This window comes from Artemia franciscana, chromosome 14 (genome assembly GCF_032884065.1).
Source record: "Artemia franciscana chromosome 14, ASM3288406v1, whole genome shotgun sequence".
Classification (NCBI taxonomy): Eukaryota; Metazoa; Arthropoda; class Branchiopoda; order Anostraca; family Artemiidae; genus Artemia; species Artemia franciscana.
In genome coordinates, this window is record NC_088876.1 from 24,128,995 (window position 1) to 24,141,057 (window position 12,063).

A 12,063-nucleotide genomic window follows, 5' to 3' on the forward strand; every position below is an offset into this window, starting at 1 on the left:
TTCTTTTTATTATGGAAGGTAGTGTAGAATTGACAAAATGCTGTTTTTTTGTCTTGCACCATTTATCCAGTTTACTTGTGATGTACAGCTGCTAATATGCAGTAGAAAATCGTACATAGATGCTTGTTACAGTAGGCCTACATACTTCATTTCCTCAGATTGACCACGTACCATGGCAGATAGAAAGGCAGAGCTAGAGAAAAAGAAGGCCAGGCTTCAAGCACTGAGAGAAGAAAAAGAAAGAAAAAGGCTTGAACGAGAAAGGAAAGAGGTAAGTCCTTTTTTTTATGAGAGAGAGAAAGATGGGTTTATTAATATAAATAAACGAAACAAAACAAGCAAATGGCCCGAAGTGAAGCTTGTTTGGGCTTACAACCCCAGTGCACATACAAATAAAAACAATATGAAAAAGGAAAAGGAAAGGAAAATAAAAAAAAGAAAAGAAAAGAAAAAAATATTCAATTACCCTACATTTTGATTGATACAGGATTACACTTCAAAAAAGACAAAAGAAAAAGAAACTAAAACCACTTGACCAGTATCACCTAAAACAAAACCAACATCTTGACTCTACTTGAGGTCCACTCAACTATGGCAGTTAATGGTATGAGTATTCCTGATTTACTTAGCTTTCACTATTTTTATCTTGCGTTTGAAATGGATAATTTGTTAATGGAACGGCTCTTTACAAATAAATGGGGTATTTCTTGTAAATAGCAAATTTATTTGTCAATCTTAATGTTATCTTGTCTCATATATTTTGATTATAATACATATACCTACACGAAGAATAGAGCCTCATTTCCTCCTGAGTTTTGTTGCTAGAACCCTTGCCAACCTAGAAAACCTGAAAACTCTAACAATGCAGAGTTCACTTTTGTCATAATTTCACTCCCCACCCCAGGTCAGCCTCTAAAGCAATCCCCTTAATGGCTGTAACTAAACCTTGGTACTGTTTCTGTTTTTTAGAAATATAGAAACAGAAAAAAAGTAGACGAAAGAAAAAACAGACACAGAAACCAGTCTGTCAAAGACAGGTGACCTTTTTCCTGGTGATCTGTTGGACAAACCGAAAACAGCCGTTTTATAAAGAGAACAACTGTTTTTGTTTTTGCTTATCTTCCCCTTTTTCAGGATGTTGCAACCTGTCATTTATAGTGGGCAAGATTATGTGCTGCAATTACCAAGCTAGTATAAAGAAACCGCCTTGAAACCATCCCAAATACGCTTATCCATTTTATTTTAATTGACGCTATGCACATACACTTTACTTTACTTGCTTGCTTGTTTCAGGACACAAGCTCTTCAGCTCTCCCTGGCGCTATGATCTGGCAGACGGTTGAGTGCCAAGCCGCTCGGTCGTGTGTGTGTGGTGCACATATTTCAAGCCACTGCTTGTCCCATCTTCGGCCGTGTCGTCGGAAACCACCAATCGGCTCTAGGTCCGCCTTGAGTGTGTTAAGCCAGGTCTTGACTTGTCCACCTCGCTTCTTCTTCCAGTGTGCGAGGGGTTTGCAGTATAGCGCCTTTTTAGTGAGGGTGTCATCTGACCTCCGACAAACATGGCCAAACCAAGTTAGGCGGCGTTTTTTTATTAGGGCTTCAATGTCATGCTTCTGGTGGCATCGTCTACGAATTTCGACGTTGCTAATTCTGTCTCGGAGGGAGACACCGAGGATTTGTCTCAGGCAGGAGTGGTCGAATACTTTGAGAGCATGAACATCCGCTGCTTTCAGGGGCCATGTCTCGCATCCGTAAAGGAGTACGGAGCGGAGGGTTGCTTCAAAGATCTGGATTTTTGTTTTTAGTAGGACGTCTCTCTGTCTCCACAGGTTCTTCCTAAGTTGAGTAAAGACTATTGATGCTGATGATTTTCTGCTGAGGACTTCCGTACTGCAGCCGCCAGAAATGTCAATGAGGAATCCGAGGTATTTGAACTGGTCAACGACCCTCTAAATGAGAGTTGTCGATAGAGATGCCCCTTGTGAGTACATCCTCAGAATTTGTCAGAATTTTGGTTTTATCCTTACTGATCTTCAGCCCAACCAAATCTGCAGTAGCAGCAACATTACACAGCATGGCTTGCGCATGATCTATATCGTTTTCTAGCAAGGCAATGTCATCCGCGTAGTCAAGGTCTTTGATGGAGAAGTCAGGGCTTACTTCAACGCCTCTGGCAGATTGCATGGCGCGCTTCATGATCCAATCGATAACAAAGTTGAAGAGGATGGGGGACAGGATGCAGCCCTGTCTCACCCCGAAATCGATGTCGAAGAGGGAGGACAGCTCTCCATCAGCTTGTATACAGGCACGAACGTGTTGGTAGTATGCCTGAATAAGGCGTATCAGCTTATCAGGGACGCCGTCCTCTTGCATCGCAGCCCATATGCCATCTCTAACGATAGAGTCAAAGGCCGTTATAAAATCTATGAAGACGGCTATAGTAATCTGATTGTGTTTCATGCGGTGTTCGAGAATTTGCCGGAGTGTAAAGAGCTGATCAATGCAGCCCATTCCTGGCCGAAAACCCGCCTGGTTTGGGCGTGTGGTCGTGTTTCTGATTGAGCTGAAGCGGTTGAGTAAAATCATGGCAAATATTTTGGCAGCGATGCTTATGAGCGATATCCCCCGGTAATTCTTGCATTCAGCTTTATCCCCTTTTTTATACAGGGGGATGATAATTGAAACTTTCCAATCGTCTGGGAGAACCTCCTGTACCCAAATTTTCTTGAGCAGTTTTTCTAGGTTCTGTGCAAGAAGCCTGGGGCTTGCCTTGTAGATTTCTGCTGGTATGGCGTCAATTCCCGGCGCTTTATGATTCTTCAGCTTCTTTATTGCTGCCAGGATTTCCTCTTCGTCAGGGGGCTCTATTTTGACTCCTGCGTATTGGTTAATGAGCGTTGATGAATCGACTGTAAGGATGATTCCAAAAAGTATTAGAGGATCTGGGCACAGCACAATTTCATTCTTGCCACCCCAATATGTTGAACAATGGAGCATAAAAATGAAAGGAAGAAACTTGTCTTTCAAATGAAAAAGCACAACAGGCTCGAATAAAATGGAAAACAAACTACACTATAATTCATTACTAACATCCAATTTGCACTATGACCAATAGATTTTTTATCCAACGAGTTTTGAGGTTCAAACTTCTTCCTTAGTGACAAGTTCAAACTTTGAACTTGTCACATAGAAACATTATTATTTCTAGGGTTATATTAATTGTACCAGCACACTGCTTGTAAACAAAGTGGCCAGGTACACTAAATGCCTGCTCACTGGGTACAATTGTGACAGGGACCACAAGATGATTGATAGCATGGGCTGTGAGTTCCGGGATGTGATTCTGACTCTAAAAGTTGAACAGATCAGTTAACTAAAAGAATGACAAGTCTGGTAAGTGGCACAGCGGAAGGTTGAAAAAATAATTCAAACTCGCGCTATTGATCTCAATCTACAAAGAGGGCCTTAACTGTTAACGAAATTTATTGAAAGAACCTTCAATCGTCTCTCTGTGACCTCCCAGTGACTCTTGGGCGTTTGGGGGAGAAAGAAGAGGCAGAAAATAAAGATAAAGGAGACGGAGTAGTGCTATCCATAGTAAAATAAAATCTTCTTTGGTTTTTAGGGTGGGGGACTGTATTCTTCTGGCTAGGGTTTTTTGACCCTGGAGAATACAATGGTGTAGTTTTTTTTCGATCTAACATCATTTTCGAAAGGTTTCTAGCTTTTATTTGAAAATAAGGGAAATTTATTTTGTGCTCAAGATTTACATTGAAGTATAAATTGGGTAATAGTTAGCATTCCTGAATCAGCACCAAATAATTTTTTTGCATAGAATAGTTTTAATAAAAACACATTTTTTATTTTCAGTTGCTATGGTCCGAGATTCGCTCTTTACTAGGTTGCAGCTACTGCAGCATCCATGATGTCTAAAATTCGTTGAATATGGACACTGATAAATTACTAGTCACCTTTTCTACTGACTTGTACTATATACCCTTTTCCTTTTCTTTGCAAACTCCCCAACCTTATTTATTTTGTTACAAGGTCTAAGCTAACTGTACTACAAGCTTCTTGTTTTGTTCTGGGCCAACTTTAAAGTAAATATTGAGCTCCAGGTTCTCAATCTCCAAAGAATGTCTTGGAGTTAGACTACACCTCGTTCTTAGCTAACAAAGTATTAGTTACAAGAGCTAGCTGAATAAAAAAAAAGATAATTACCGACTGGCCATTTCATCAGCGCTCCACAAGATAGACGACAATTCTCTCTTCATGGGCTTTGACTATGTATCCCGTATTCTGACGTGTTGTAGTATCTGATCTTTTGGCAGAGGTTGTTAGTCCTGTTTTGTTTCAAGCTGAGACAATTAGTGATCAACTTCACTAAGACTCTGGTTGTTTCATATTTTTGTTCTCATCTAAGGGAGTGAGCTAGTGAGTGACTGTCTGGTCACTTCTCTCTCCACCTAGGGAGAGAGTCTACCTCTGGTCTACCAAGTAAGCTGCACGTTGCCGAAGCTCCAATTTGGATTTAGAGTTGTGAACGAAGTACATCTTCAACTAAAATAAGAGCTGAATCTTAAAAATTTTTTTTAGCTGGCTCGCTGATCTTGCTTTGGAGAAGCTTACCAGCCCCTTCACTAGCCTGTGCGCTTTGCTCAATGTTGTGTAGGGAGATCTACTGACAATTTTAGTTGCCTCTTCAAAAGAGCACAAAAAACTAGATGTGCTCCAGAGAATCAACCATTTCTGCTATGGCAGTTCCAGTTTTCTGATCTTAATATCTGTAACACTAAGGTTATAAAATTTCTGAAGGGAAGAATTTCTCTGAGGGAGGAACTAATCATGGTTTGTGTGCTGTTCCAGCAAACTTTCATGTTGTGAGGCATATGACCACTCAGCCTTATGTCTTTGCAAAGGTCTTCAAACATGTCATGTCTAACATTTGACTTTTTTCAGTAACTTCGTTACCTTTACAGTAGCTAAGTTTTACGCAATTTCTGCAGCGTAGGATTTATTGAAACTGGCACTATATGGCACTAGTGCTGCCTCCAGAGTCACATGTAGTTTTGGTCCCCTTGTCACATCCACTTTCTTCATCCGTTTCGTCAGGGTCATCCATTTCAGGTACAGTGTTAGTAATATCTTCATGTATGACATTGGAATGGTCATCAGATTCACATTCAACTACTTACTCTACGTCATTTTCTCTCCAGAACTTGAGAGTATTGGCTACACAAAGACGAAGGCAATGACCAAATCATGAAGATCTTTCAGTCCCCCCAAGGTAACAAGCTTTAACAACATTTGAACAAGAGTCGGCTACCACACAAAATACTTTGTCTTCAGTTACATAGTTTTTCAGGGCATCTCTGATAGCTGCGATTACATTTTCAGCTATGTTTCTAACTTTCAAGTGCTTGACGTGTAAACATCTCTTGACGGCTCATTGTCCACTTATTTGGTTGGGGTAGTGATCAGTTAATGCCGGGTAGCCCCCTCTTGTATTTGACCAACAGTCAAAGGTCAACAAGACTTTTTTGGCCTCTCTCATATCTGCTTTCAACTTCATAATTTTCTTTTTCTTTGCTTGAAAGATGTGTCTCTTGATTGTACGAGCAGATAGAAAGAGCAGATCACCGGTCAAAGTTTTAACAAGTCCACGGATACCACCGTTGTCGAATACAGACAGGGGTATCTTGTCTACAAGTACTGTTTTGATACACTGCTTTATGAACTTCACCTGATTAGAACGGCTGCGCAGTATCATAGAGCAAAGATCTCTATTTCATCTCCTTGAGATATTGCCAGAACTTCTTTGGATATTGCACTGTTCTTCCAGCTTCTCATATCAGAAAGTGAATCCTTTTCTGTATGACAAACAACAACTTCGGGATTCCTCACTGAGTTATTTGTTTCTTCGGGTGTTGGCAATAGAGAAACAGATACTTTCACCTTTATTTTGTCAACATCCTTAAGATGATTGATCAAAGTTGTTGCTTTTCTGAATCATTGATGCTTGAGCAGGTACAAATGGAAAATAGAAGATCATTTTTCGGAATGGCTTTTGTGTTTTCAAGGTTTTTGTTCTGTTCTTTTAGTAGAAGATATTAAAAAAAAGGTATCCTTTAAATACCTACTCATGGACCAGTCACTCAGAAGAACAGACATTTTTGGAGAAGGGTGGTCTGGCAGCTTTAAGATGAATGTTTTTTTTTGTGATTAAAGATAGAACTGTTTAAGGAAGTTCTAAAGTTTTAGGCTTAGCTCACTTCAGAGCTGGGGTGGCTAACCTTTTCTGATCACCCAAGTTTATCCACAAATATGCAAATTCAAGCTTACGCCCAACCGTTTTCCTCTCTGGATCGTTTATTCCTTTTTATTCAAGATCACACTTGGCTTGTTTCCTTTCTTTTCATTCTCTTCTTCTGTTACCCAGACGCCCCGACCTTTCACCGCCAGATGGCAGCGCAAAAGCTCGCCGACCTTTATCCTTTAAACAATAGCGCAACCGACAGCATTCAGTAAAATAAAAAAAAAAAACAGAATACAGGTAAAATAAAAAACAAAAACGCAAAAAAGCAGGTTAAAAAAAAGCAGAACTGAAACGGAAACAAATCTGGCAAAAACAAATGACCTATTTCTGCTGTCTTTTTCTTTTTTTTTTCTTTTTTTTTTCTTTTTTTTTACTGAGACAAAGCTCACGCATGACCCAAAGGAATCTCCAGCAGAAAAAGAAATGAAAATTTGATTCTTTAAAAGGGCTGATTCATTTTGAATCCCCCTCCTGCCTGTTGGTGCTTCTATGGATGCTTTCCTTCGGAGTTAGCCTGGAAAATTCTCTGTAAGGGAGGAATGCTAAGGTTTGCAAAGAAGGCATTTTTGCCTGAAATGGGCAATGCTATATATCTTAAACATTCTAAATTTAGTTTTGAATAATGCTCATTTTTCTGGTAATTTAGTTTATATAAACTAAGTAAGATCTTGACGCTCTAATGTGGTTCTTTTATAAATTAAAAGCTACTTTTGTCAATGACAGTCTGTAGGAGTGGGATACCCCTCTTCTGCTCAAGTAGTCAGTGTATATATGCATGAACGGCTTAGAGTTATGGTTGAATGGAGAGAGTAAAAGTTCATATAATGCTAGTGACACAAGCAATAAAGTAGCACCATCAAGTTTCTAAACTAATATTTCCCGGTGTATACAATATTTATTTATTTCCCTCAAAATTGATGAGTATATAAAATACAAAAATGAAATACATCACCAAACGAAACAAAATGAGTGATTTTAAACAAACGGAATCAGACATCAAACAGCGAAACAAACATTAATAAACGAAACAAAACAATTGATTTTAAATTAGCATAATAATATAACTGAATAAATACCTAGAAAAAAAAAACACAAAAAAACAGACTTCAAACATCAACAAACTAAACAAAACAACTGAAAAAAAAACGCTAAACTACATAAAATCAAATATTATTTAAATTCCGGAAAAAGGAATAGGTTATGCATACAAAGAAAGTTTTCAGACTTATTGTAAAAAAAAAAAATACCCCCCTTAATCCCTGCCATTTCCATCAGCTCTTAAATTTTAAATTTCAAAACTAATTCGGCATTCCTAACACAAATTGCAAAACCATGTAAAAATTTACAGTATTTAAAATAGCAAAATCTCGAAAAAGAATGGTAGGATAGAGAATATGAGGAAAGGCAATTGCGCTAAAGAGAGAAACTAAAATATCACGACGATAGATGCCTCGAAGCCGTGTTATTGAACCAAACGCCTTTCTATTTTTATTTTTTATTTTTATATTTAAAATTGACATTGACTTCAAGCTTCGAGCTGAAGCACAATAAGGTAGCCCCAGATAAAGAACAGTATCAGAAACCGAAAATGAAGTACTCTTATTGCAATTTAGTTCAGTTGGTTATTGTCATGAATTGGTAATTATTGACAGTTTCTAACACTGATAGAAAGGTCTTTATCTTTAAGCTTACTGGAAAGGGTATTAAAATTATCGATTATATTAGCTTTAGAACGACTCAGCAAAATAATATCATCAGCATATGCAATAAAAGACACACCCCGCCCCTGAGAGATAAAGGTTGTGGATAGAGATTACAAATTAATGAACCAAGAAAAATTAAAATAAATTTAAGCAGACTTGCGATTTTGCTAAAAAGCAGTAGAGAATTTTTTTGGTGAATACATTGTTATTTATCGATTAGTAACCGTGAGAACAGATTGTGATATACATCTAAAGATCAACAGTGATTTCCGCAAACCCCCCTTTTTTTGAAATAAACGGCAATATTTTCGAAGTCAGTGAAGCATTGTTCTATTGTTTTCAATTAGGGTCATATTCCCTGTCGTAATATTCCAGTGTTTGTACCGCTTTTCTCTCCTAGATTAAATTCTGAAATTTTCAATATTATGCAACAAAAATTGCCCAAGTTCATCACAGTTGAGTTCCTTTTGAATGGGAAATAGTTCAAAAGGAAGTACCATTCCGTGTCTTATTTTAGGTAGAAGATTGCGATATTAATAAACCTAAAACCTTCATTGCAAAGTAATTATTTTTCCTCCTCTACCAGGTAAATTATCATCATGGTTATTCTACCGTGAAATTTCCTGATTAATTTAACCATCAAGTTCGACAAACAAAGATTCCAAATGTGGATTGTTTTCATCCACAATGTCGATAAGCAAAACCTCTGATGGTCGCTGAACAGAATAATTGATCAGCAATTATGTGTGCAAAAACAGATGGTTGATCGATAAGGTTAATTAGGAACGTCACCAGGAAATGCCTTAAATGATGTTAACTTCTTCCTTTCCCAGAAATCAACTTTAAAATTCATCTCAATTTCCCAGTGATTTTGATCTAGATACGTCTGATTCCATTTTTGTTAATAGTTATATTTTTTCTCTTCAGGCTGAAGACTTCTCTTCAAGGACGACAACATCACTGGATCAGAACAAGGAATTGGATGCTTTATTGTCTTCTTTAGGTGTCGCTCCAGTTACAGGTATGAAACTGCCAAAACTGTGTCTGTCTTCACTACACATTCAATGATGTTTAGGGGGGGGGGTGCTTTTGAATTAAAGGCTTGATGATTCATTTTTCCGTCGTTGTATCTTTTGAATAACATTTTCATAGGAATGGTATTCCTGTATTCAGTTCAGGTAGAAAGAATGGGGGGGGGGTGGGGGGCAGCCACTTGCTTAAAATGATTTTTTAAGCTTCCGCAAATTGGTGATATGTTTTCCATTTCACATATCTTTGTCAATAAATGTGAAAGTCCATCAATCAGTTAAAAAATCGTGTAGATCAATTTGGGTCTCGATGAAGGGATGCTGCCTATCGGTGGTCTTTTGACCTTTTCAATGACAGGTCAAGCTAAGTTCTTCTTATCTTTTTTTAAGAAATAGACTCAAGAAGAATTAAAAAAAAATTGTCTAACTACAACGTTGTATTTTAATCATCAGTTTTACTTTGTGTGATCCAGACTCGGTCTTAAAAACTTTTTTGTCCCCTATAGTAGAGAGACGTCTTAGAGATCGTCATGGATCTTATCAAATGTAGATATTAAAAAAAAAGTTAAACCAAGAGTAAGTATCTACATCTGGTGAAGTAGGAATGCGATACCCAATAGAGTGAATAATAAAGCTACAAGTCATTTTTTCATCTAATTATAGGGTGGGGAAGTTGTAGCCGGTAAGTATATGGCTCAAAGATCTTGCTAAGTTGAAATGAATTGAAGTCAGGCCAGGGAGAGTCTGAGTCCAGAGGAGAGAGAAAAGGCACAAATTAACCTGAGTAATCCAGGTATTATTCTTATGCAAAAGCGCTCCTCCTCCTTCTGTGTTTAGGTGCAATCTGAGATTGTTATGATAATAGCTCGCTCTAAGTAAAGAAAAGGTTTCCATTTTTGTTCTGCTCCCCTTTTGTGCACCATATTTTTGCTTTATTTCTCGGTTTAGGAAATATGGAATCCCGATAAATTTGTGCTTCAAAATTAGAACAAATGTCGAATTTACTGTATTTTATTTTCACCTAATCTTTCAGCTAGTTATATTTGCCATTTTTCTGGCATATGTCATTTCTTCGATTTTTTCAATGGCAATACCAATTTTAATGAAAACGCCCCAGAAAAGGTATTTTTCTTAATCCTACAGTGGGAGCAAAAAAAAATTAAAGGAGACATACGACCCTGCTGGTCCTGAACCTCCCATAATTTTCTTAATCTAGTTACGAAAAAAAAATCTGGGGGGCCACATGTCGGTAGCCCGTCTAGTCTCATGCTAAAAAACACTGGAAGTGTCCTTTTATTAAGCAGACTATTTTAAAATGTTTTTGGACTTAGCCCCATTTTCAAGGCATTCCATATCTAACAAGGAGCTAGGTACAGGATTTGCAGATTATTGCTTTGAATATCCCTGTTTGGGTCTTTCAGAACCTTTGTTTTGCCATGCCATTCTGGCGTGTTTTGATTTTGAAGAACCCGTGTCCAGTGTATTTGGAACCCGTAAGATACTTTAGAGTTTCGCTGACCTGAACATGGAGAACCTGAAAACGACCTTTATCTAACCCGCTTTAAACCCGGTCCCTGAAAACGAGACTCATCTGTAATCCTGTCGCTTATTATGGCAGTTCTATAATACTTCACTAATACTCATTGAACTCTTTCGTATTCAATTTTATGATGCCACGAGGTTATGGGGTCGTTTATCTGGTTTGAGTTTTCATTTGAATTAGAAAGTGAAGCATTATTATTTTTGGCCTACAAACTTTTTTGGAAAAATTAACATAGCGTCAATTTGGACCAAGCAATGGCGTCAACTATGGGCTGGGACAGTAGCATTTCTTCAAAGACTTTCTCTCTCCCCCCCCCCTCTTCCTCTGATTTAAAGTAATATAACTTTTTATGAAATCTTTTTCCTGTATTTCCATAGAAAACTTTGAAGAAGAAAAATTGTTTTTGTTTTCAAATTTCGAAAAAAAATCACCTCCCCCTATAATTTCAGTAAAATATTGCAACTCGGACCATAAGAACTACCGTTGAAAAATGGCTAGGGTGGCAAGGCTTGCTTTGCGGTGCTGTGTGACATAGTCGTTGTAAGATGTCGCTATAAATGAACTTGAAAGTGATGCAGAGAAGAAATGGATTCTTTTGAAGGAGGGTCAAGAAAAACAGTTCCTAGTCACTGGTTTGGCATGAGGTGTTTAATATTCCCTCAGAATAGTAGATAAGATAACGGTGCTGGGAAGGAGCAGGGAAATAGCAATGCCAATAGGGGTTGGCCCAGCCTTATGAGGGAACTCTTTATCAAGTCTACTCAGTAGATAGGGGTGGTTGTTGTTAGGAACCAGGTAAAGGAAAATAGGTACTTAAGTTGCTGTTACAGAGACAGAGTTTAAGTTCTGACACTTCCCTTAAATTGTCAAAGGTATTTCCCGTGCAAGCAATATGTGTAATAATTTGGCACTCATGGTTCCCATCAGATTTAATTCCTCACCCTCTCGAAAGACCTCAGCACCAGCTTTCAGAAGCCGATTGTTTTTAGCGTTGTTGCGAAAAGGAAATCAAGAAAGTTCCCACTATAGAGCTTTTGATTCTAGTTCAATTGGACTCCACCTTTGGAAGCTACTCGTTCAAGGGATATAGTCAATGAGATTAGCAAAGAGCATTAGAGATAAAATGCAACCGTGAGAGACAGCACAGTTCATACTGAAGGACTTTCATATAATTTAATGACAATCTTGCTGTGGAAACCGAAGTTTTGCAGAAATATCCACAACGGATCTCTTTGAATAAAATCAAACGCCCCCAAAAAGTAAATGGAAATGATAGCTATATGCGGTTGGCACTGCAAATTCAAAAGTTCTACTGGATGTTTGATAGGTGTTGAGAGGACGAATGCTAAAAGAGAACTAAAGTGTTCCAATTCGGAAGTTTTTGCACAAATGTAAGGTTTCCCTGTTGAAAAAGAAAATAAACTTTTTTTTGTGTGTGATTAATTACGTGTTACATATACTATTTCGACG

General features: G+C 37.9%; 1 protein-coding gene across 8 annotated transcripts in view; it reads left to right on the forward strand.

Annotated features, from left to right (window-relative positions):
- LOC136035485 (cytoplasmic dynein 1 intermediate chain-like) overlaps positions 1–12,063 on the forward strand; it is a 73,303-nt gene that overhangs the window by 10,197 nt on the left and 51,043 nt on the right. For all 8 annotated transcript variants that reach the window (XM_065717304.1, XM_065717307.1, XM_065717310.1 and 5 more), the window contains exons 2-3: positions 159–271; positions 8,950–9,043. In XM_065717304.1, the coding sequence (XP_065573376.1) occupies positions 173–271; positions 8,950–9,043 (193 nt within the window). In that variant the 5' untranslated portion in view covers positions 159–172. The remainder of the gene's footprint in view (positions 1–158; positions 272–8,949; positions 9,044–12,063) is intronic.